Below are 27,687 nucleotides of genomic sequence, written 5' to 3'. Positions count from 1 at the left end.
GATCAGATATGCAAGGGAGGGCAATTGGGAGGGACCAGGCGTGCAAGGCAGGGCAGTTGGGGGCCATCACGCCTATAGTGGAGGGCAGTTAGGGGTGATTAGGCCAGCAGAGGAGGAAAGTTGGGGGGTACCAGGCCTGCAGGGAAGGCAGTTAAGGGTGACCAGGTCTGCAGGGAGGGCAGTTAGGGGCAATCAGGCTGGCAGGGGAGCAGTTAGGCATTAATAAGGCTTGCAGGGTAGTGGTTAGGGGTGATCAGGCTGACAGGCAGAAACGGTTAGGGACAATCAGAAAGATAGGCAGGAGAGTATTTGGGAGTCAGCAGTCCTGGATTGTGAGAGGGATGTCCGACTGCCCATTTAGGTGCGATCCTACTGGTAAGATTGAGCCTGAATAGGTAGTCAGACATCCCTCAAGGGTCCCAGATTGAAGAGGTGCGGGCTGGGCTGAAGGACACGTACACACATACCCATGCATGGATTTCTTGCACTGGGCCTCTAGGATGGTATTAGCGCCAGGCTTACAATAAGCATCAATCAGTTTGGTCCCATTCCCTTGTGCTTTCTCCAAAGGCTCGTGCTCCCTACTTTTCTCAGGAGCCTGAAAAGGTGTCTAGTACTGAAACTTGGGCCTTAACCATTTATTTGAATTGGGGGTGGGTTCATGTTTATCTTCTTCCCTCAGTTTAGAGCTTTGACCGTGTCATCAGATACTTCCAGGAAAAGAGATATTTACCCAAAGTGTTATTGATTACTTCATTGCAAGGCCTTCATGGTGTATTATTAAAAAACCAAGTACATTGACATAACTCATTTTAAAATCCAGTATTCGTTAATGAATGGCTATCCATCAACAACATTTCTTCATTGCTATGAATTCTTTGACTTGATCAAAGTCATAGTGGCCTGGCTAAATATTCACCAGAAAAAAGTTTAACTATATAAGGGGACTCTTCAATTCCCTCAAATGATAGAGCACCTTCCATAAAAGTTTGTCTGAAAAAAATGAAGACTGTCAGATTCATATATTTTCTTGCTTTCTTCAGCCACATTAAATGTCAAACTCTTCAGAGAAGTTTACTAGATGCAGGTAGGAAATCCTATTTCCAATTTATACATTCCATGTGCCCAGAGTAAGAGGTAATGACCTACTAAAATGCATATGAAAACACTTCTCTTTCTCAATGTTCATCACTGTCATTGGGTTGTTGAAAATTGCTGGAAATTAACTTATAGAATGAATGAATGAAGAGAGCTAATATATTGAATCAATTCACAAGAAGACCTCATTTTAGACTTATTTTCACTCTGTTGAGAAATTAAGACAGGGTCATATTATTTGCTCAGGTACTCACAGGTAGAGATTAACTTGCATTTAAAATTTGGTAAATGGCTTTAGATAAATCAAAAGTATTCATAATAGCAGAATAATATTAGAGCTACATTATTTAGTACCTATTGTGAACCAGGCACTATGCTTGGTGCTTCAGACTGATGATTTCATTTAATGTGAACAACTATCTAGTGTAATAGAACTTGTTTGCATTTTTATAGAGAAACACAAACTCTGAGAGCTTATTTTTCAAAGCCACATTAAGGATCAGAGCTCAAAGTTGAACTCACAATAGCTATCTCTAAAGCCTTTTCCTATGTTAATATAGCAAATAATAGTGGTTTCTTTACTCACTAGATAGCTGCTAAGCATTATAGAAGCTATTAGTATAAGAAGGAATACATTGTTTTCAACAGAAAACAATGTGGTGAGTGGAGGCGATGAATAAGATGAAGATGACGAGCAAATCCAAACATGTGAGATATTACTTTTGTCAAATGAAGCAAACTCTAATTTTCTTAATATTTTTTAGTGTGGTATTGAACTCTTCTAATGTAAAGAGTTAAATAACCAAATCATCAAGTTCAATTATTTTAGAAATTTCAATATAAGTACATGTAACTCATTTGTAGGCCAATGATAGATTTCAACTGCACAATATATTGAATAGAAATGTCATTCTCAGAATACAGTCTAAATACCAAGCAAGGATATATTCTAGTAATTTTTCTAATTTATTATGATAATCAAAAATTCCTCTAGAAATTTATGAGTGAATAAATATAGATTTCAGAACTGTAAAGGAGGATTTCAATTTGGAAATTTTCTGGTTATGCATATAAAGCCTCTTTCTCTTCACTCCCCCTCTCCCCCCAGCCATGCAGCACTCTAATAGCCAGAATTAACTGGAGGAGAACTTAAGAGACATGTGAGTTTTATTGTCAATATACTTTTATCTGAAACTTAAAATCACATTAATTATTTAGGGGGAGTGGAGTGGGACAATGAGATAACAAGAATGATGGTGGAAAAGGATTCAATTCTATCTTTAACACTCACAGTGTCATGTTTCAGCATTAGCATTATGGTTGCTCAGTTTCTTCAGAAATCCACTTATGAAGAAGTACAAACCATAGTTAAAGAGTTACTAGATTTTGCAGAGAATTGCAAGAGCCTCAAGCCAAATGAGTCACCTTCAGAATGCTCTTATCAATTGGTATGTGAACATCTTGTTCTCTCTCTCTCTCTCTCTCTCTCTCTCTCTCTCTCTCTCTCTCTCTTTCTCTCTCTCTCTCTCTGTCTCTCTGTCTCTAACTAAATTGCAAACAACACATGTTGTTATAAGGAGGGCTCACTGAATAAATTGGTTGAGGATTGTAAGGCAGCAACATGTACATATTCATACTTAAGATATAATCTTTATAGTTTTATAAACTTATAGTTTATTAGTTCATCTCTAGGACTCTTTGAATCAAACATTCAAGTAAATGAATTATAGCCTAAATGTCAATTTGTTAATTTGATTTCTTTGCCTCTATCACTAAACTACTGTAGTCTGACATCTTTGTATAAAGGTTCCTGGGAAAATAAAGTACTAATTTTAAAAAGTTTCTTAGAGAATATGTAAGAGAGGAAAGAAGTGAATATTATTATGGGCTCTTTTCCAAGTTAGTAGATAATCTTGGAATCTTAGGAATTACTATTGTTTCTTATAAAGTATGTCTATCTTGTGATTAGCAAATTCTTAATAAAACTAACATATTCTTCTATCTATCTATCTATCTATCTATCTATCTATCTATCTATCATCTACCTACCCACCTATCTACTTGATCAATTATTCTCATGGAAGAAATTTAAAATACAAATGAGTAGTTTTCTTCCTTATTTGTAATATTTTTATCCCTTCTTTTAAAGCCTACCTTTTATTAGACTGCATGAAGATATAGAAGAAATCATTAGCCTTATAAGAAACAGATTTTAAATAAAGTACTTATGTCAGTGGCTAGACTCACTTATTTTATAGTAATTTCTTCTTATTTACATTTCAAAAGCTGAAGATTTTAGTCCATTATTCCCCAAATCTTAAAACATTTCATTTGAAGTTTATACTATTCCACATATTTACTACCACCAAAAGATATTTGAAAACTAACTGAATTATTACATTTCTACTTGAATATTTGACATTAAATACATATTGCTTCAAAGTTCAATTCTTAATATAAGTTTCCATGTAAATAAGACTAGGAAGTTAGGAAAGCAAACTACTATCTATTTAGACCCTGGACATTCTGGCTTATGTTTATTTTAATACCTATGAACTGTATGAAAATGAAGTAATTACATAGGGAAGGAGAGAATAATAAATTCTATTTGGTCAATATCCAACATGTGGGAATTTAGACTTAGAAACCTAAAAGACTTTTGTTCAGAAGAACTATATCCAGTGACTATTGGATACAAAGTATAACATTCTGCACTCAGTTGCCTATTAAAAAAAAATAATTCCTGCTCTGGCTGTTTTGGCTCAGTAGATAGAGTGTGGGCCTGGGGACTGAAGGGTCCTAGGTTTGATTTCTGCCAAGGGCACATGCCTGGGTTGTGGGTTCTATCCCCAGTAGGGGGTGTGCAGGAGGCAGTCAATCAATGATTCTCATCATTGATGTTTCTATCTCTCTCTCTCCTTTCCTCTCTGAAATCAATAAAAATATATTTAAAAAAATAATAATTCATTACTCTTCCTGTGGTTAAGGAATGTAGAACACACATGCTTCCTTTTTAAGTTATTATTTCCTCCTACAGATGGCCACCTTCTTAGAACATATATGTAATAATCAAGGAATGGCTGACAAACATGTATATTCTGACTGTTGCAATATATTGTAAATAACACAGCAAGACACAAGTGTTTCCTATTAAATAAAAAAAGACGAAGCAGATTACAGGGAAATATTGCAAATTCCAAATCCTGAGCAGATTTGTGAGGTGAACAAAGAGAATCAAGTGTTAGTGAAGAAGAGGTAAGTCGTTTCTCCTTGCCATTGTCTTTGAAGAAGAGTATTTTCCAATTTTGAAGACAGGTCTTTTTTACATAACAACCTCTGAGAACACAATGCTCTATTACATGGAATTAAAGTGAAAATTTGAGCATATATATATATATATATATATATATATATATTCCTCCACCCTCCCCCCCAACTGACAATTATGGTCTCAGTGAACTCAGTTAGGGTATGGAAATGTCTGAGCCATGAAAAATTGAAAGTGACTAGAACCTATAGAACCTATAATGCACCCATCTCCTTAAAGGTTAGGTTAGTCAAACTAGAAGCAAATGATGCTGAAATGTACAGTCAAGCATGTAAAGCATAATAAACAGAGAGTACTAGAGAAAGAGATCAGGTAATACCTCAGGCAAGGGGCTGGCATTTGGGATGTTCATCAGGGGATATGAGGGGTGGTATCTGATAAGTGTGGCCACAGAGGCTGTCATTGGGACAATAGGAATAAGTTAGTAACAATTGTAGATGTCAGGGGTGAGTTTTCTACTCAAAAACTCTGGTTCTATAATTTCCACCTGGAGTGGACAGCATAAGGCAAATGAGTAGGCAAGCTTACATTTTGATTTTCTAGTTAACACAGGACTCTATACTTTGAGAGCAGTTTGCTAGCAAGTGACTGAGGTTTAGAGGCAGGAAATCAATAAACAGAGAAGTAGAAATGACAAGAGAAATACAAGGCTTCAGTTCTCAGGGAATCCAGTTCTGACCATCTTACCAACACAGGCTCAGACACCAAGAATAAGGCAAAGATCTGATTGCTGGATCTAGAGTGCAAGATCATAAAAGAAGTTAGGTTTCAGGTTTTAGTCATGAAACTCTGGGCCAGAGATGAGTGGGCAGACAGCATGACAATGCTGAATAATGCTAATTTTTTAAATTCACCCATGAGAAGGGCAGAATTGCGGCAGCAATTACTGAGCCTTCATGAAAAAATTAAATGGACTTAGCCACACAGGGAAAAAGGATGATGGTACAGAAATTGGAGAGGGTACCAACTTGTCTGACATTAAGGGCAACCAAATGGGATCAGAAAAATGGCTACCTATTTACTGTAGGTGAGAATTATAGAATCAGATTTGGGTTGAACTTTCAGAGATTAAAAATTCTAACCAATACTCAGGCAGCAAATTTAACCTCTTCTTGAATATTTACAATAAAGTCAATGATTAAGAGACTATTTTATATGCTTATTTTAACTTATGTGTATACAACTATAAATATTTAAGGGACAAATAATTTTCTAACTACTTGCTTTATAGTTATAAGTCAAGAACTTGAATTAATTCTCAACCAAGGAAACAGTAATTTACATAAAAATTGTAGAAAAAGTCAGCTACTTTGGACTGAAAAGATAGCACAACTTTCCTAGTCTAGAAAGAACTTCTAAATTTAACTTTTCTGTACTCCTGTATAATCCTGCACTTACAATTCAGTTTAGACTATTAAATTTTCTAATTTCTTTGCTTATGTAAGAGTGAAAAGTTTTGATTACTGATTCTCTTTTCCTCCCCACTACCCCAGAGGTATAGTTGGTCACTCATGGGCACTCGGAATGTCTGACTAACCTCATAGTAATCTACCCAATTGTGAACATTTGATGCATTTAAGTATAGTGCTAGTTCATATCTTTCACCATGATATTCTATGTGGTACAGGTAAACAAAACTAAGTGAACCCTAAATTATTTTTAAATATATTTTTATTGATTTTAGAGAGGAAGGGAGAGGAAGAGGGGGAGATGGAATCATCAATGATGAGAGAGAACCATTGATCGGCTGCCACCTGCACACCACCACTGGGGATCGAGCCTGCAACCCAGGCATGTGTCTTTGATCAGAGTTGAACCCAGGATCTTTTGGTCAATAGGCCGATACTCTATTGACTGGGCCAAACCGGCTATGGCAATCCTAAATTTTTAAGAAACAGTATCAGCATATGTTTTTGAACTCTAAAGTTCACAACTTTGGGTTTGTCACATTACAGGTACATTTATGAAACTTCTAGAAAGCATCCATTCTTGTATGGACCCACTATTCTGGCCATGTCTTCTTGCTATGAAACAGCTGTTCAGTCATGTTGCCAAGAAGAAAACAAGACTGAATGCTTCCAGATAAAGGTAAGATACTCATATGTCAACTGTTATTCAGGGCCTTGCTATGCGAAGTGTGGGCTGTGGACCAATGGCATATGCATCACCTGTAAGCTTGTTAGAAATGCAGAATCTGCAGCTCTTCTCCAGACTTACTAGACAAGACTTCATTTTAACAAGATACTTAGGCGATGTGTATAGTTATATAAATTTGAGGAGCATGATCTAGCATAGATATTACTCTATAATAAATATTTAAATCTTATCTACTGTTGCTACATAACAGAACACCCCAAATTTTAGTGACTCAAAACAATAATTTTATTCTCTTTCATAATTTCTGATGAAAGTTTGAGGAAGGACTCATCTGATCACTTCTTTCTCATGGCTTTTCATGTGGTTATAGTCAGACAATTCTTGGGTCTAGAACTCTGAAGGGCTGAAATACAAGGGGGGTGCTTCAACATCTCTTTCTTCTCAAATAATCTCAGGGCCTCTGAAAGCAGTCTCTCTGCTGTTGAAAAAAGAATGCAAAAACCTATAGGTATTTTTCAAAAGAATTTATCTGAGCCAAACTGATGATACTGCCAGGAACCAAAATCTCAAATGCTTGGGGAAATGACCTTGTGGAAGTTTTATACATTGGAAATTAAGGAGGGAATGAAGCTAAAGAATATTACAGAAAGGTGGGAGAAAGCTAGGCAGGGCTTGGCTTTCAGGATAGTTAACAAGATCATGAAGCATTTCAAAGATGTTAACATAGATGTACAGAAACAATGGGCAGGACTTGCTGAGGGAAAGAGAAACATTCTGCTAAAATGTCAGCCCACCATATGGGCCCAGTTAGGAAGCTGTGATCAGATCATCCTGTGAGCTTTTTTTTTTTTTTTTTTTTTTTTTTTTTTTTTTTTTGAGATTAATTATAGCGCCTCTTCATTGTCCACAATGCCTCAACTAATTTGGGCTTCCTTACAGCATGGCAGCCTTGGGCAATTCCACTGCTTTCCCATGGCCAAAGCCTTTAAGAATGAATATTCTAGTTCTAAAGCAGAAATGGTATGGCCTTTCATGATCCAGAGTCAGATGTTACTTCTGCCATACTCTATGGTTAAAACATCACAAAAACTCATCAATTTGAAGGGGACAGTAAATAATAAGCCTGTACCTCTTGATAGAACTGTCAATATCTCACTGTAAGAAGAGCATAGGATAGAAAATATTGCTGTAGTCATCTTTGGAATATAGTCAGCCACACTTAACTTTAACCATGTGGCATTTTGTCCTTCATTAAATTCTGTATAAACTAGAGGCCCAGTGCACAAAATTCATGCACAGAGGAGGGGGGATTCCCTCAGCCTAGCCTGCACCCACTCCAACCCATAACCCCTGGGGGATGTCGGACCGCTGATTTAGGACCGATGGATTGGGCCTAAACTGGTGGCCAGACACCCCTCTCACAATCTGGGACTGTTGGCTCCTAACCTCTCACCTGCCTGCCTATTGATTGCCTCTAGCCCCTCTGCCTGCCCACTTGATTGCCCTAACCTCTCTGCCTGCCTGCCTGATTGCCCCTAACTGCCTCTGCCTGCCTATCTGATCGCCCCTAACTGCCCTTCTCTGCTGGCCTGATTGAGCCCACAACTTCTCTCCCCTGTCAGCCTGATCTCACCCCCAACTGCCTCTACCTGCCTGATCTTGCTGCCAACTGTCCTCCCTGCTATCCTGATCTCACCCATAACTGCTCTCCCCTGCTGTCCTGATCATCCCTAACTGCCTTCCCCTGCTGGCCTGATCTTGCACACAACTGCCCTCCTCTGCAGGCCAATTTGGTTCTGATTGGTCAGTTTCTATGCCAGTCAGCGTATCTGGGCCTATCATCGGGGTCTTATCAGAAAGGCAGGGCTAATCAGTAGCCCTGGTGGAGGCCTGGAGAGAAATAGAGGTGGCTGTTGACCAGGCTGGGAGAGAAAGAGGCAAGTTCTGCCTGGTCAATGGCTTCCACAGAGGCTACAGATCAGACTCTGCCTCTCTCTGCAGGCCTTTCTCTGGGCCTGATCTGCAGCTTCCTAAGCAGTCAGTGCTGGGTCAGGCACCAGCAGTGGCCCCAGTCAGTGCTGTGTTGCCACGGCAACCCATCACCGATTTCCAGCCTGGTTAAGCCTATGGTTGTAATGGTTGTTAAACCCTGGCTCTTTATTCTATAGATAGTTGTAAATGTGATTAATTTCATGATAAAAGTATGTTTTGCGTATGCAAATTAAAGGTTCTAAATATCAACATACAATAACCATTTTTTTCTAGAGGAGGCACCAGATGGATTTTCCAAAGGTTCTTATGAATTGACTAGTAGTTTGATAATCATGTTGATGAATTCCTCAAGGCTAAATGCAGTGCTGCTTTTTCCTTGCTGTTTTTTTTAATCTTTTCAGTGAGATTTTTCATCTCATATTTCTCTAAACTGCTATTTCTCTATTCCTTTATATCTGTTTTTCCTATTGAGCTCATTATTATCTACCTTGTGTAAGAAATTAAATTATATATCTAAAGTGTTTTTTGGCATATGCTAATTCTGCAATAATTATAGCTATTATCATTAAACTAGAAGGTGCACAAATTTTGTGCACTTGGGAGAGGGTCCCTGAGCCTGGCCTGTGCCCTCTTGCAGTCCGAGGCTGCAGGGAGCAAGCATAAGCCAGCAGTCGGACATGCTTAGTGCTGACACAGAGGCGGGAGACACTCCTGCCACCGCCACTTCACAGGGGGAGCGCCACTCAGCCAGGGGAGCTTCTGGTTGAGTGGCGCTCCGCCTATGAGAGCACACTCACCACCAGGGTGCAGCTCCTGGCTTGAGTGTCTGCCCCCTGGTGGTTAGTACACGTCATAGTGACCAGTAGCTCCACTGTTCAGTCGATTTGCCTGTTAGCGTTTTATTATATAGAATATATATAGATTATATATAAATATTTCCTACCTCTTCATTCTCTTAATGAACACCAATTCTTTCATAAGCCAATTCTGTATTCCTAGTAGAACAGTCTTTTTTATTGCTTTTGGTTTTATATTAATAAAAAACAAAAAGTAAATGATCATGCAAACTTATGTTTCATTATCTGGTATTTCTGAAGAATGAGCATTTTCATGAAGATGCATTTTCAAGGTAACCTGCTGCTTACTATTTTAAGTTACAAAGTTTTCTTAACCTTAATCCTTGCAATGAAAATTTTTCCTTCATGTATAATGTGCCTCTATAATGTTAAGCATAAGCAAATGTTTTTAAGTTAGCTAAGAGTTCTTTTCTTCTCTACCTTGCTTTGTGATATTTAGATTCACTGTTTCCAAGATGTCTGTTCCTAGCAGTTCTGGCTCCCAACCTCAGATAAAATTACATAACCATCTGTGAAAAAATTATATCTGTGATCAGACATAACCTTATGAACTAAATATTCAGAAGCTCTCTTATAAATAAACTAGAGGCTCGGTGCACAAATTTGTGTATGTGTGGAGTCCCTCAGCCTGGCTGGATATCAGGGCCTACTATAGCCTCCAGTCCTTATTGGAGCTGATTAGGGCTAGCCTGCCAGGGGGAGGGACTGTAGAAGGTTGGGGGTTGGCTCCTGCAGGAGGTTGGTTGTGGGAGTGCACTGATCACCAGGGGTCAGCTCCTGAGTTGAGTGTCTGCCCCCTGATGGTCAGTGTGCATCATAGCAACTGGTTGACCAGTCATAATGGTCACTTAACCTTTTATGCATAGATAAATGAGTTTGTTTGTACTTAATTTCAAATGTGTATTATTAAAGACAAAAAAGATATTCTATCTAATAAAAGAGCAATATGCAAATTGACTATAACTCCAACACACAAGATGGCTGCCCCATGTGGACACAAGATAGCTACACAAGATGGCCTGTAAAGAAGGGCAGTTGGGGGTGATCAAGCCTGTAGGGGAGGGCAGTTAGGGGTGACCAGGCTGACAGAGGGGGCAGTTAGACATCAATCAGGCTGTCAGGGGAGTGGTTAGAGGGTGATCAGGCTGGCAGGCAGAAGTGGTTAGGAGCAATCAGAAAGACAGACATGTGAGCAGTTGGGAACCAGCAGTCCTAGATTGTGAGAGGGATGTCTGACTGCCCATTTAGACCCGATCCTACTGGGATTGGAGAGGGTGGAGGCTAGGCTGAGGGACACACCCCCTGAGGACAAATTTTGTGCACCGGGCCTCTAGTTTATAATTAATTATAAAAATGTAATTATAATTATTGTATCAGTTTTGTGGTTTGAATATTTCCTTTGTATATATTTTCTAATTTCTTCTTAAAAATACAATTGTAAGGTGCAGTTGCCCAAAGTAAAAGCATTGTGTGGTCAATATAATGTTTTCAGTGGAAATATAGACTGCTTCTGAAATTTTAAACTATTACTTATATTTTCACCACTCAGAAATATCAAATTTGGTATTTTTTGCTTTACAGATTTTATTTTGTACATTGTGAAATCACACTAAATATAGAGTTTTGATAGAGACTAAAACATCTTATTTTTTATTAGAAATATACATCTTTTGAAAAATGTGCTATTTTTAAGTTAACCACCTCTCTGCTATTAAAACATTTTATTTGTCTCCAAATTTTTGTTATCATAAAATATATTTTTTGAGTAATTTCATTTTTATTTATTTAGAAAAGTTTATTTGCAATAGTTTCAAAAGTAAAAATCCCGAGTTAAAGAATTAACATATTTGAGGGGACTGTATTAATATATATTGTAAAACGAAAACATATATTATAGATAACACTTGGACACATGTCCAAGATGAAAGAGTGAGTTACTTGAATAAAACCAAAATACAACTGTAAGTAATATTGAATGTATTCTAGTGGCTCTTTGGATTTCCCTTTGCTCAGTATCTTATTCTCATTTACATTCCCAATGTTTTATCACTGGAACAAGTGATCTATGAGAAAGATGTATACACACACACACACACACACACACACACATATATATATATATATATATCACACAAAAAAAAACCAACCCAAAATTATGCTGTTGCATTTGGCCTCTTTAAATTTGACACTAATTTTTTTCTACTTTTGAAAAAATTTTCAAAACACAATTTTTACTTTTTCTTTTCTTTACGAATGATGAAAATAACTACCATATTTCTCTGAGGTTTGTTTTTTCTAATTACAGCTACAACCCATCGCAAAATACATTAGAGAAATATCTTTGAGGCATCATCATTTATGTGAAATTGGGACTAAATTCAACCACAAAGTAGCAAAAGCAGTGTAAGTTACCTATTCAGATTGTTGGACTTTGTTGTTTCTGGATCACCCCTGTTGATTAAACTCATTTGAAAAATCATTTATTTTTCATTTAATAATGTCTCTCAGAACAGACCAGGTTCTTTTCTCTACACATATGCTACTTACCCTGCCTGTGTAATAGGGCACACGGCTGGGCATGAAATTGCTCAATTGTCATCTCCTCCCATTATCTCCTGCCTCAGTTTTTTCTATCTGCTCACCCTTAGTCTCTTCCTCAGTGCACAACGGATTTCATATACAGAAGGAGGTACTCAATTATTCTGCATGGTAAAGGCTGGAGGACAAAAGCTATTCTTTTTTTTTCTGATAAGATAGGAAAACATTGGTTTCAATGTTACACAGAATAGAGGAAGTCAGTGGTGTTTCTTGGGGTGGGAATGGAGGAGTAGGAAATGGGAGAAGAATTTGATGTTATCCAAGATGCCTCTTTCCGGGCCTAGATTGTGTTTCTGGTCAAGTTGCCCCTATAAACATGCATCTGCCTTATATTATCTTTCTCTACAATTTAGGACAACACTGAGCTACCTAGAAGCTCAGTTCTCCTTACAGGGCAGGCGCATTTTCTTTATTTCCCAAGAAATTTCAGGGATGTTGTTCAGTTGTCAACAGAGAAAGGCAAGGGAGACCCAAGGCTCCTGTATTTATTGTCTTTGTGATGAAGAATTTTACTTGGAAAATCAGATCACGTAAATACCCAAATCACTACTCTAGGCAGCTCAAGTCTTTAAGCAATAATTTAAATGATTAAAATGACTACATTATCCATGACTATGAGTTGAATCATGTTTGTTTTGTAACTTAGATATTGTATGACTCTGGGTGCCATCATTGAAGAAATAGAAAGCATTTAGAATACACTCGTCACCCTACATTTACAATGTGTTTCTATCCTTTTGGTTACTCAATGAACTAGAACTAACTTCAAAAATGATCAAGTTTACAATATTGTTTAAAATGTTTTTTTTGTTTTGTTATTTTTGTTTTTTTCCCCCCCCAGGGAATTGGTTCTTTTGACTAAAAAACAACCTAATGCTAACTTTTCTGAAATTGCCAAACTGGCTACTGATATTAAAAACCTTCATCAGACCTGTTGTGAAGGAAATGCAGTAGCATGTGTGTTTGGCAGGGTAAGATATTCTGTCTTCTCAAAATTCACTCCAGCCTTTAAAATACTTATAATTCTTACCATAAGGAAAGAAGAATGGGGGGGAGGATGAAAAGGTTAAAGGGAATCAACTATATGGTAGTAGATGTTGGGTGCTGAGCATACAATGCAATGAGGTATCACAGAATTGTGCACTTGTAATTTACATAATGTTATTAACAAATATCACCCCAATTAGTTAATTAAAAAACCCTATATTGCTTAAATAAAGGTGAGAGTGGTAAATAATGAATCTGAAAAAGTAATTATCATTTATCAGATTTTGGTATTTAGTTATGCTAAATTCTAAATAATGAATTAGAATTATTATCCTTTTGAATTTTCTGACATAAATTAAATAATATTGAGAGTTACCTTTCTGTGAAGGTTTGAAAGAACTTGTCTGTGATATGAACAGGGATAAAGACAGAAACTGGTGTGACAGTTTTCTCTTACCTCTAAGAATCTTTACATATAAGGATGAATGATTCTAGAATGTTTTTCCTCTTCTTTTGTTTCCAACTAACTTCTATATGTCCTTTAAGATTTAAATTATTCAAGATGTTCACACTACATATTGCTTTTTTCTTCCTAAGTATCATATATACTAGTATACCTTTCTTACAAATACTGATATAATGCATTATTATTGTTTAATTGTTTGATTCTCCAAGTAGATTGTGAGTTGCTTAAGTGTAGAGACTAGATTATTCATACGCACAATTATCTGTGTGTGCATATATATAGATAGGTAAATGTATGTAAGTATAATATTAGGTCTAGTAATAATTAATGTCGTTTTCTAATACTTTTTTAAATTGAATTTATTTAAACAATACAACAAAATTTAATCAACAATATAGTTGCTGTTGTTTTCTACTACTTGTGCCCAATGCTCAGGAAGCATTTTAATCCCTCTGTTGTAAAATTCTTGTGATTTTGATGCAAAAAATTCGGTCAATGCATTTTTAATTCATTATTAAATTTTTTTCCAAGAAGAAAGTTTTGCAAAGTGGATTCAGTATATCAAAAGTTATTGGGAAAATGCTGTAAATTAGAAAATCCTCTGGAATGCTATAGCCATGGGGTAAATGCCTTTTTATTGCTTAACCTATTTCTCATAAGTGATTACAAGCACAGGAAAAAACCCAGTTCTGTTAGTACTGCCATACTTTCGTAAGATGATCAAACATGTTCTGGCTAATTTCACTACACATGGAATATCACTGTCGTCTAAACCAAAGGCCACATCATCATACCACAATGACTCTCTGTGCAAGTCACTGCCTTATAGATTCTGTGCGTCCTGGAAGCTTCACTGAGCAATCTCCTCTTTAAAGTCAAGGTCTGCTTGGCATGGTAGCAGGTAGCATGACAGCCCAGCCTGTTGGGAAGGTCGACAATTGCTACCAAGCAGGCCTGGAACTGTCCCTATTTCTGGCCATAAATCATATTGTTATATAGGCAGCAGCTCCTGTTATGCATTTGACATGAAAAAGTACAGGTGGCCTTACACATCTGATTGTTTGATTGGTGTTTTGGGGGGTTTATCAGGAAATAGGCTTTTGTTATTCTAACCCAATGGCTTACATACTTATAGAGTGTGGGGTGGGGGTGAGAGTGGAGGGTGAAGGGAAACAATTTGCATGTCAAGCAAAATTTTCCCTACAACAAACACTGCCTATCAGGATCAGAGGGACTTGGTTTGGTGCTCTTACCAAAGTATTCAGCTTGCAAGGTCACGTGTATCTTCCCAACAGAATTAATTTGTGAGTTCAAAAACTGAATTTATATTGTAGTTATTACTGAGAATTCCCTTTGATTCATTTAATGTGGACTTGTTTAGTGTTTTACTATATTCAAGGATGCATGTTTTTATTGCACCACCACTTCTTAATACATGTCCATATTTATTTACTTGTACTTTTTCTCTATATTTGCTGTTTATGTAAAAAGACAGTATTATTAAAAAATAACCGGTAAACACACACACACACACACACACACACACACACACACACACACATTTAAACTTAGATCTATAGACTACTGTTAATGATCTCTTTTTGGCTTGATGAATGATTTAGCTTATGCATGTAAAATTCGCTATTTCATCACAGTGAGTTTTTATCATGGAATGCTAAATGTTAATTTCACTGTCCCATGTTTTCTCCCACAAAGTACATGGTCATTTCTGTTTTAGCAAAATGTGTTTTTCAAGATTTGTTAACTCATAAGTAAATAAAGCCCCTGGTTTTAAAAAACAGCTACAGTAAATTCTTATAGAAGATGGTTTTGCAATTTTACCTGAGATATATTGTTACAATGATAGGTAAACACTGATTATCTTTATTTTTCAGAAAGAGATGTTCCAAAGAGTAGTTCATGAAAGCCACAAGCGTGTTAAAAATCATTGTGATTTGCTTGAGCAATTAGGAGACAGTAACTTCCACGACAGGTATGCTTGTAAGATATTGTACAGATTTATACTTGCTTAATGAGCTTTTGCTGACTCCTGATGCTGAGAGTTTCAAAGAGTCTATATCCAACCTTAAAACCTCAGAGGCTAAGGGAAAAATCCGTTCAGAATTAGCCTAGCTATCTTTGTCTCCATAAGATAGAAGACCACATAACTTTTCCTCTGTTTTCCAGGCCAGATTCCAGATTCCAGGTAATGCCCAGAGATTAAGGAGCCAAGTAGGCCCTGGCTGCCTTTCTGCAACCCATAGGACCTCCCTCCCACACACCTGGACATTTAGCTTAGGGCTTTGCCTGCAATTTTTTGAGCCAAAGCTACAACAGAGATCTAATGTAGGGTCCCTGTGTCCATTTCAAATCAGATCCATATAGAAAATTTAGTATTGTCACCACTGAGAGTACAGATACCTTAGTTAATTGCCAGAGAGAGCCCACACTTATTATGTGCAGAGAGACTGGTAAATCCCACTGTATTTCAAAGATTAATACATCAAAAAGCAAAAGCCAAATTTTAGAAGTCTTTAAGATCACATTGCAACAGTCTATTTAGAAAAAGATTATTGAGGCAAAGTTCTGTTTGACATAGTGTCCCATAGTATTATTGGTCTTAAATTAAATGTCCAGAATAATGGATACAGAAAAATCAGAGAGAATATGTTGCTTATTACTTTTATGTTGTGTTCAACTTCTAATGTCTACTTTAAGGATTAGACCTCGGGTTCTCAAACTTTAGAATTACCTATACTCTAGACGACTTGTTAAAATACAGCCCCACATAAAGAGTTTCTGATTCCTAAGACTGGGATGGGACTTGGAAGTCCGGGCTTCTACCAAATTCCCAGTTGTGCTGATACAGGTTGTCCAGGAGTCACAATTTGAGAACCACTGGGTTAGGATGACTGTTTTATTGGATGTTGTAGCTAAATTTGTTCCCCAACTCCATTACAATATAAATGCAAGAATTGACTCTGATTTTTTTATGCTCCTCAAATCCAAGTCTTTAGAGTGTTTCTCTTTAAAATCTCTCTTTATATCCCTCAATTCCCACCACCACTCTCCAACTTCAGGCTACAACCATCTCTCACCTAAATGACTGGAATGACCTCCAGATCTTTTCTTCACTCACACTTCCTTGCCCTTAGCTCCAATCCATTCTTTATACAGTAACCATGATTATGTTAAAAGCAATGTAAATCTAATTCTGTTACTAAGCTATCTTTCTTCTCCTTTCTACAGCTACCCCGCAATCAAGGGGGGAAAAATCATATGCAATGACTTCCAAAAGGCTCTCCTTCCACTTTCATTCCTCTTAACCCAGCTCATTTTTAGTTATTGCCAGATCTCAGCTCACATGTCATTTCCTCCAGGAGGCCTGTCCAATTTCTCTGTGCACTTACATTCTATGTGCACCTACAGAACTCTGCTCCTCTCACTCCGCCAAGTGTACTTGTCTCTCTCACCACTAGAGTGTGATACCTACTGATTGTTTCCTGATCATTGCTGTAGTACCTATTCTTTCACATTGTAGACAACAAATAACAGCTTGAATGTTCTATGCATATATTTATTTTGGAAACTGTTCACGTTTGATTTTGCAGCAATCCAAATTAGCTATCATAGTTATCCTTGATAAGTAGAGCAAAATTTTTGTAGGTTATTTGTCCCTGAAGACAATAATTACTGAAGTCTTCAGAGTCTGACAAGACCAATCTATTCAAATTATATTCCTAAAGATACAGTTTTAACAGAAACAAGTTGAAAACTTTTATGGATATTCACGTCTCTACATTATACATGACAGTGAAATTTTTCCAAATATTATCTATTGAGAGAAAAAAATCTATAAAGCTGAATATTCCCAGTAAACAGAAACAGAAAAATAGGATTTTACTGAATACTGGTTTAATTAGAGGCATAAACTTATTTATTCCCCATAAATAAGGTCGCATGAAAGCTACAGAGAAAACTCCCAGAGTGGCAGTGTTTCTATGTGTTAACCCTTCTCTAGGCAACATAGTTAACACTACAATGTGTGAGATTGGAAGAGAATGCCAGGTATATTGAATTAGCCACTGGGCTATTGGAACAAGGTAAAAGAATACAATTTAAGAATACAAACCCAGCTTAATGCCATGTTCAACCTCAATCAGAGACAATGTCAAATATTGAGGAAAACTCTGCAGAACTCTTCATTTTAGGCACACAGCCATTGTAAGAGGAACTTACTCTTTCAGGATCCTGGTCCTTTACACTAAGAAAGCCCCACAACTATCTGCTCAAGAGTTGGTCATGTTCACAAAGAACATGGCGGCTGCTGCCACCAAATGTTGCCCTCTGAGTGATGAACAGCAGTTTGCCTGCATGGAGGACGTGGTAAGTACATGTTTTTTCAAGAAATAGAACAAAAATCCAAGAAATAGAACAAGGGGTGTGATTCAAGCTCAGGCCTGCTGAGTCTGATATCCCCAATGTTAGGGAAGAGATAGCCTTACCCCTGCTGCTAATCAAAGCCAACTTGAAAGAATGACCTGAAAGAATGTCTCCCAGGGACAGAATTATTAGGCTCTATGGACAGGTCATAGATGTACCCTGTACTTGCTAAGGGTTAGAGATTAGAACTTCAAGGACAGGTAAACATGAAGTCATTCTGTCCCTGGGAGACATTCTTTTATGCTTCTGACAGATTAGCTACATACAGAAGTTCACACAACTCCCATCTAGGGTTTGATTAATTTGCTAGAGTCACACACATGACTCTGGGAAACACTTCCTTAGGTTTATCAGTTGATTAAAAGATATGATAAAGGACAGAGATGAGCATACAGATACAGAGATTCATAGGGTGAATTCAACTTGAGGGTGATAGGACGAGGGAAGCCAAGTCTCAGAACTAAGATGCACCTGACTCTTCCTTTCCCCCAAACAGTAAATTCAAGGCTGACAGAGCAGGCACTAGAATTTTAGAATACTTAAATATAACCTTATTTTCTATGGGTAAGAAAATAACAGCTGCAAACCTAATGGCTCTTATTTTAATTCTCTTCTGGGAAAGGCTATGCTAATTCTTGGAGCTTTATGCAGAAGACATGAGACACAACCTATCAATGCTGGTGTGGGTCACTGTTGTGATGATTCCTATGCCTTCAGAAAGCTATGCTTTGATGGTCTAAAAGTTGATGGAACTTATATTTCTCCATATTTATCCTATGACCAAATTATCAGCATTAAAGAGGACTTGTGCAAAGCTCAAGAGGAAGAAATCCAAACTGGAAAGCAAAAGTAAGAATTTTTGTTGAATTTGTTCATTTCTACAAGTATAGAGAACCATAAAGCAGGTGTAGATATTAAGTGCTACATAATGAATGGAGATGCTAAATATTATGTTAAGAGGTAAAGTAGAATTGAGAATATTATGCAATTCTGCAATTGTGGCTATCATGGGTGCTGCCCAAACTTGATCAGAAAATGAGACTGAAGTATGTTAATCAGGAAATATTGACATAGAAGTACATAAAAACAGGGTTCCATGATCAAATAAGTTTGATTCTTGCTCTTCTCAGAAATGTATACCTTCCATTAACCATGGAAGTTGGAGAAGTCCTGCAATAGTCTATTTAGCTAGTTCTAACTTACCATTCTCTGGGCCACAGAATCTACTAAGATTCTGCAGGACCAGATTAAAAGAATATAGAAATATATGTTACTTCTTGATAAGCAGAGTTGGAAAGTCACATGTAAAGGGCATGGATACAGAGAAATATGGACAATTTGGTCCATTTTTGTAATCAATCTGTCTCATGTGAATCACTAATGTAGTTGTTGAAATTATAGACAATGATGAATGTCAAGATATGATGGAAAGTGAGGCAATTTATTGGGTCTAAGGCCATCAAAAATTAGGTGGCATGACTAAGCTTCTTATGTGTGACAGGAATAGATAGAGATGGAGGATGTTATAAACTGGATGACATATACTTAGAAGAAACTATGGCTTTTAAAAGACATTGGAGGAGGGATGTGTTGGAAGCAGCAAAAGAAAACTAGGTGGTAAGGTAAGTGGAGTTCAAGTAAAAATAGCTTTCTTTTTTAGAGGCTCAGGAAAGCTGTTTCCTCTGGGGAGCCATGTTTTCCTACAGAGCAAGAAAGAGAAGTTAAGAAAAGAGGCTGTGGATACAGGGAAGTTTTTAAATGAAAAAGCCTAAGTTACAAAGGAGACAGAGGATGAGTTAGACAGGGTCAGTAGGAGATGGGTCAGAATAGGGATGTAGAAGCATCATATGATGACAGATAATTTGGGAGACTTACTTAGACTTCTGACCGTGACTGAGGGCTGAGGCATGACCAGCTTAGCCTTAGAAATAGCACATGCAGCAAACACACACACCTAGGGGAGCTGCTCTTTCCCCTGGCTACCCAAAGCATAAGTGATTAAGAGCTCACAAGGACTGATGTTTCCCCAAATTTCCCCTATCCCATACACTTGGATGATGGAATGGAACTCTTATGATCAGATCTTAGAAAAGGGGCTATTTCTTTGCTGCTGCAGACAAAAAATATATATCCTTCTTAGTGGCATCAATTATCCATCTCTTCACCCCACCCCATCTTGAGCCTAGAGCCAAGATATCCCCATGGTCCAGGCATTCTCCTTTAGAATGAATTCTGCTGAGGATAGACGTGATATTGAAAGCCCATTTGGCATCAACAAAAGGTGACTGTTCTAGGAAAAGCCAAAGGGTGAGATTCTGGTTTCTCTGAGTCAGCAGGATTCATTGAAAGTCCTCCAACCCCTGACAGAGGGTCAGTTCCCATATACTGCACACCATACTTCCTGCCCTTCTCACATGCCCCTGGGCCTCCTTGCTCTTTCTCATCCAAAAGCATTACAAGTCTGCTCTTTGTGTCTATGAGTGTTTCAATTTTATTTGTTTGTTTTGTTTTTTAGATTCCACATAGAAATAAAAATCACATGGTATTTGCCTTTCTCTGTCTTATTTCACTTAACATAATACTCTCAGTCTAGGGCAATCCATGCTGTCACAAGTGGTAAGATTTCATTCTTTTTTATGACTGAGTGACATTACCTTGTATATATGTATCACTGTTTTTTACTGAGTCTACGGATGGGCATGTGGGTTGCATCCTAGCTCGACTGTTATAAATAATGCTGCAATGAACATAGAGATACATATATTTTCTCAAATTAGTGGTTTGGATTTCTTTGGAAATATACCCAGAAATGGAATTGCTGGGTCATAAGGCAGTTCTGTTTTCAATTTTTTTGAGGAAATTCCATACTATTTTCCACAGTGGCTGCATCAATTCAAACTCCCACCAACAGAGTATCAGGGTTCCCTTTTCTCTATATTCTCACCAATAGTTGTTTGTTGATTTACTGATAATAGTCATTCTGGCCAATGTGAGATGATATCCCAATGTGATTTTAATTTGCATGTCTCTGATGATTAGTGGTGTTGAGCACCTTTACATATATCTATTGTCATATTGGTCTTCTGTATGTCCATTTTAGTAAAATGCCAAGTCTACTTTTTAATTGTATTGTCATTTTGGTGTTGAGTTGTATGAGTTTTCTAAATTTTGCATTATTAACACCCTTATTGGATGTGTCATTGGAAAATGTTTTCTTCCAAGTAGTAGGTTATCTTTTCTTTTTTTTTATGCTTTCCTTTGTTGTGCAAAAACTTTTAGTTTGTTATAGTCCCATTTATTTTTTTGTTGCAAAAAGTTTTAGTTTTTTATAGTCCCATTTATTTTTTTGTTGTTTTTTTCCCCTTGCCTGAGGAGATGTCAGAATAATATTGCTAACAGAAATGTCAGAGATTTTTACTGCCTATGTATTTTCCTAAGACTTTTATGGTTTCGAGTCTTACATTTAAACCTTTACTCTATTTTGAGTTTATTCTTGTAGAAATCAGGGGTGCTTTTATTTTTGCAACTCATTTCTGATTCAGGCTCCTCAGCAACCTTGTGAAGCAGAGACCATATGCAGCAGAGATGCAGTTCCAGCCAATTATTGCGGATTTTACTCAGCTGGTGAAGAAGTGCTGCCAAGCAGAAAAACGTGAAACATGTTTCCAAGAAGAGGTATTCCTGTCTCCTTGTCTATTCTCTTAACACTCTTAGGACTTATTAAAGTTAAAAAACAAAATAAAAAACAACAATAAACCCCTTTTCTCCATTCCAATCTGTAGTGGATTAGGAAAAATAGATCAGCAATTTTCAACCTTTTTCATCTCATGGCACACATAAAGTATTACTAAAATTCTTCAGCATATAAAAAAATATGCTTTTTGCCTATGTGACCAAAAACAGGTATAATTTTGATTGATTTACAAGAAAATAATAATAATTACTTACCCTTTTTGCTCTAATGTGACATTTTTTTAAAAAAAAGCAGTGGCCTATACTTGTATATGAGGATTTCTGGTCCAAAGAATTAGCCAATCAGACACAATCTTATTATGCATTATGACCAATAAGATAACTCTATTATATGATCTATGCAGACAGTCCTCGGATTATACCAGATTTGATGTACGTTGTTTTGTGGTTACATCACCATCTCCCATTTATTTATTAAAAAAAAAAAAAAAAGTTCCGTCATTTTGACATATCTACATATGCGCTTTTTGTTTTTATTACTTATTCACCACAAGTAAAGGTCAGGAATTGTTATCTTTCTTTTAAATTTATTTTACTGTTTCACTTCATTACTGCTGTATATGTGCTCCATGTGAGTGACATAGGTGCTCATGTAGGTGGGTTCTGACTCACTGCGAAAATCAAGTTCCATTGCTCTGTAGAAACAGATCTCCAACATAACCCGAGGACTGCGTGCGTATTTATGGTTCAAGACAGGGCACTCATGCATGATCAGAGTGGCTCAGTGATTGAGCACTGACCTATGAGCCAGGAGGTCATGGCTTAATGCATGGGTTGTGGGCTCAGTCCCCAGGGGGGCATGCAATGATTCTCTCTTATCATTTATGTTTCTACAATATCTCTCTCCTTCTCCCTTCCTCTCTGAAATCAATTAAATATATTTTAATGAGAGAAAGGGTATTCACATCAGCAACCATTGTTGTGTTGGCTGTTATCATTTTTTAATTTAACAATCTAAGGGAAAGAACTGAGTGCCCCTGACTAACTAGTCAGGTATTGCATGTTTTAAAAATTCTGCCGCACACAAGTTGAAAATGGCTGGTCTCCATCGACTGGTGTAATTGGGTTTAGGATGTGTAAGGATATGTTAATATTTATATTTATTTGAGGAATCTAGTAGTGCTAAACATGATTTAGAGATGAATACAAGGGTCATGCTATCAGATGTACTGGCGATGTTTAGGATTGGGAGTGAGTGGAAGAAGGTGAATTGAAGACTTTGGTAATTGTAGAAAAATGATGTCCTTGGAAATAGAGAGGAATTTTAAGGAAATAACAATTTAAAGAACTGACTGTAGTTTTGTTCCAGAAATTTTCAAGGGCACAATCAGGAAGAGTCAAATGTAATTTTTAACTAGGAAACATAAAGATTTTATTTTCTCAGTAGTCAGATCACTAGATTAGGAATTAGAGAAAAGAGGAAAGAATAAATGCCAGAACAGAGTATCTCTTTGTGCATACACACTGAACTGCCTACCAGGAGACTGTTTTTACTAATTAATGTAATTGCATACAGTTAACAAGTAAATGACTTTTCGTAAGATGATGAAGTTGTGTGACTTAAATTTCATGGTGGCACAGAATATTCATGTAAATTAATACAGAGAAGGTGGGGTGGACTGCTCTCCCAAAGACATGACTTTAGGAACAGAAACTTGGATACAGTAGCTAATAGTATGTAAGCAGAAAAATGCAAGGATAAAGTTAAAAAATAATAATAAAGCAGCCTTTACAGTCAAAACTGTAAAACCAGCTCGGGCTGGTTAGGACTGGGGCTAAGTTTAGCAATGGCCCAGGGAAATGTTTATACAGGTAACGATTTTCATGAATGCCTAATTATCTTCAGTAGTTCTTTTCTACCTATTCAGCTATATTATGTGCATTATATTAAAAGTCATATATCTATGGTTAAGTAAAGAATAGGCAAATTACAGCTCTCAGGCTAAATTGGTTTCACTTCCTGTTTATGTAAATACAGTTGTATTGGGACATGGCATGCCCATTTATTTACATAATGTCTACCACTGCTTTCTATCTACAATAATAGAATTGAGTAGTTGCAGAATTAAGTTGTGTTAGGAGACTGTGGTAACTGCAAAACTCTCCATATTTAATATATGGCTGTTTACAGAAATTTTTTTTTTTTTTGCTGACGCCCAGACTAGCTGATACTCAAAATGAGAATAATCACCTATACTAGGATTTATTTAGTTATTTTGAAGCCTCTTTACTTTTTTGTGAAGTATTCAGAAAACATGTATCTACCTGAGTAACAACCACATAGCCACACAAATAAGCTCTTTTGCAGAAGAGCATGTGCTGGGCATTCCCAAGAAAGTTTTCTTGCTCTTGAGTAGGAATTGTGCTTGCTTCATCTATTTAATAGATTCTGGTTCATCATTAGCATGACAGCAAGATTTTTTGTGCTTTTCCCCACACTTTTTGCCTAATAGTAATCTTGAACCAAATAGTTGAAGAGCCCAAATAGTTTTCCTTTCCCTCCCCTTCCTTTTCTATTTTCTTTTAGGGTTTCTTCCCATACTAAAGGAGTGGGATAGAAGTGATCTAAAAAATATATTATGTTCATTAAAATTTGTTAGAATTACTTCTAAAATGTTTATTATGGGTAACTATGCATCATCTTTAAAGTTTGGCCAAGTTTACTTTTGTACATGTTTTTTCTTTTTTGAAAAAAATATTTTTATTGATTTCTGAGGACGAGGGAGAGGGAGAGAGATAGAAACATCAATGATGAAAGAGAATCATGATGGTGTGCATCCTGTATGCCCTCCACTGGGGACCAAGCCCCACAACCTTGGCATGTGCCCTAACAAGGAATCAAACTGTGACCTCCGAGTTCATAGGTCAATGCTCAACCATTGAGCAACACCAGCTGGGCTGTATGTATTTTTTTAAAATGGTCTCAGGGAGATCAGCTTTCTGGGTTCTCATATTTTTAAATATTATTTATACATATATTTGCACAGTATTTTTGACGCTATGTCAGTTGGGATTCTTTAGTTGTAAATAACAGGATCAAATTGTACCTAACCTAAGTAAAAATTAATTTATTGAATGGATAGTGGTGTCTTCAGGAATCTTTAGGAAGTTTAAAAAATAGGCTAGGCAGCAGACAGGAGCCAAAGTAGCTCAGAATCAATGACTCTCTGATCTTTTAGTGCTGGTACACCACTTCAGGTTACTCTTCTGAGCTCCTATTTCTGCATTTTTGGTATATCAGTTAAAATCATATCAAAGGCTTTCCTTTGGTTTCCCAGAAGTTAATTAATGTCTTTTACATTAATATGGGATTGATAGGGCTTTATTATTTAAATAAATTTTGTACATTTTTACTGTTATTGGATTGTAATTTTGGAAAATATGAGAGACAACACATTTTAAAAGTATATTGGCAAATTATGTCCAAAGAGTTTCCAGATTGGAAAAAGGATTTAAAAGTATATCCCAAAGGATATGGAGAAATAAACTGGTAATGTTTATCCCAAAGTCTTAGGAAGGGTAACAGCTAGCAGTCTCCAGCATTAAGGAAAATCAGAGAATGGCTGATTTGGTCTCAGGGTAAGAAAGATGTTACCTCTTTCTCTTTTCTGTTATCTACATTTCATCAGATAAGTCCATATTTTGTATTTCAAAATCTAGCTTGGGCCTTATCTCAAAATGTGGAGTTATCACTTCTTATCTCACTCAGGGCATTCTTCATTATTATACAATAGTAATCCTTTCCAGAGCATCCCTTTTCCTTATCTTTACGAAAAATTTCTCCTTCCTTTCCCAGCATTTCTTATCATAACAAATTACAAATTTATCAAGAAACTATGGAATAAATAAAGTTAGGAAAGACTGATATGTAGAAATATGAGTTCCCCCAATATTGTTAGATTCTGAGAAAAGGAGCAAGATTAAATGTGAGAATCTTGAGGTTGCTTATGGCAAAGTTCTTATGAAGATTGATATAAAAATCATGGCTTACCAAAGAAATGATAATACTTCAACTCCAGAGGTATTTTTTAAAATGAGTCTAAATAGATTCTAATCTCTCTAGATAACTCAAATATGGTGCTATTTGAGGGCAGGAAGAAGGACTAAATTAATCGACTTCTAATCATTTTCCACAGGATCCTGGGGTCTCTTAGGAGTGTAAGTCCTTTATTCTGTGTGTGTGTGTGTGTGTGTGTGTGTGTGTGTGTGTGTATCTTAGCAGTAGAGTTCTGGGTGTCCCATCCTACTTTACTAAAAATCTCACTTTTATTTATCACAAATAATTTCTGTTGGGATAACATCTAGAAGGTAAAAATTGGGGAAAACTGCTGAAATTTATGTAGAGGTTTATAGCATTATATATAAAGGGGGTAGAGCTATTCTGATCTATTTTAGGGGTTTGTTTCTCTTGAATTTCTGTGTGATGATTTAGCACAAAATTAGCCTAGAACAATTTTAAAATTCAGTAAGAAGCTGATGTTGATGTCCATTTTGCCTTGCAGCAAAAGCATCTCATATATATATATTTTGTGTGTGTGTGTGTGTGAGGAGGCAGCAAATTTTTATTTATTACAGGTCTGGGGTTCTGAAAGTGGGAGAAACATTGCAGTTAATTAAATCCTTAAGCTAAAGGACTGGGCTTGTGAGAAATTCCAAGACAGTGAGAAGCAGGCACTCAGAGCCCAACTCAGGAATGAAATAGGGAACTCTTAAAGATTTTCTATATAGGGGTCAGAATTGTTTAAATGTTTTTGTTTGATTTTTCCTCTCTCACACATGTGCTTAGTTTCTTTTTTTCCTTAGGCATCCAAACTGATAGAAAAGTGCCAGTCTCTCTTGGGAGGCTAAATGATTCTGGAAATGTCAATGGAGGGTGATTGCTGGGATCTGTATTTTATTCTTCACGAACAATGAAACCCAGTTCTAATATTCAAACCAACAATTATTCTTCAGCTACTCACAACATTGCTCAAGAACACAAGCCAGTCTACACTGAATTCTCCTTTCCTACTCAGCAGAGAAATCTACTTATTGTACAACCCACTTTCATTCTCCATTTCCCCCATAATCTTTCTGCTTCTTAGAATCAGCAACAGAAATAGGACTTCACGGCACCTTTGAAGAGCCTCAGGTAGATGTAATGGGCTGCCACATCCACTGGAAACTGGCTACTGGGTTTTTGGAGTAAAAGTTATCCCAAATGCAACTGGAGTTTCTGTCTCTACCTCTTCTAAAAGTGATAATCAAAGAACTGAATGAAGTGTGCTTTGTAATAAAGTTACTTTCATAATTATTTTGTCTTCCATCTTTATGCTATATACATGATACAGACATTGGAACCAATGGATCCTAATATATTTAAATTAAATTGAGCTTTCAGTGACAGTTTATAATAGTATTTCCCCCAGAAATCCTGGCATAAATGGCATAAAGAACTTACCATGGACTTTTTACTATTCCAGATCTCCTTTTTGTAAAAATAAATAAATAAATAAAGTTGAAATATTTTAGTGCTTACTACATATTAATTTAGAAGACAAATGCATGCCATTAAAGGTTTTTGTCCTCTCTAATTGCATCCTATTACTTTTTTCTTTCATGTGTAGATATACCAGCATAATAGTAAACCTGCCAGCTTTACCACCTCATCTACTGCCTTGCAAATGGATTTTGCCACCTTCGATTTCTGAAACCTATCCGAATAGCCCTAAACAAGATGCCACAGTAACACCGAATAGTAACACTGAAATATCTGAATATTTCGCACAGCCAAGAGATAATAAACTATACCATCATACCAGGGGAAATCACATAGAAAAGGCTCTTCAGCAGCCTGTACTTCTTCAGCAGCTTGACCATATTTGTGAAAAAGGATGACTCTTTACAGGCGATTTTATAGAAATATTTCAGATAATTTATTTACTTCTTCACTAATTCACTCAGGGCTTTATTCAGTTGACTTTTATTGAGCACATTCTATACACAATAAGAACAGCAAAGTATCCTCTATCAATAAGTATACTATCTGGAATTGAATCTGAACTATTGTATAACTGATGGTGAAATAT

At 36.7% G+C, this 27,687-nt stretch overlaps 1 protein-coding gene across 1 annotated transcript; it reads left to right on the top strand.

Annotated features, from left to right (window-relative positions):
* The first annotated feature begins 476 nt into the window (after positions 1–476).
* Positions 477–26,561, top strand: LOC118723356 (alpha-fetoprotein-like). Its single transcript, XM_045570890.1, is given in 13 exon segments — positions 477–1,087; positions 2,207–2,258; positions 2,405–2,546; positions 4,136–4,353; positions 6,382–6,514; positions 11,678–11,775; positions 12,812–12,953; positions 13,962–14,045; positions 15,319–15,416; positions 17,671–17,809; positions 18,489–18,715; positions 21,409–21,541; positions 26,423–26,561. Coding segments are annotated over 13 exon segments (1,596 nt in total). The 5' UTR covers positions 477–1,002; the 3' UTR covers positions 26,468–26,561.
* Positions 26,562–27,687: the final 1,126 nt, after the last annotated feature.

The sequence above is a fragment of the Pipistrellus kuhlii genome, unplaced genomic scaffold, assembly GCF_014108245.1.
Source record: "Pipistrellus kuhlii isolate mPipKuh1 unplaced genomic scaffold, mPipKuh1.p scaffold_m20_p_1, whole genome shotgun sequence".
Lineage (NCBI taxonomy): Eukaryota > Metazoa > Chordata > Mammalia > Chiroptera > Vespertilionidae > Pipistrellus > Pipistrellus kuhlii.
Note: the sequence above shows the minus strand (reverse complement) of the source record. Positions and strands in the feature narration are given on the sequence as shown.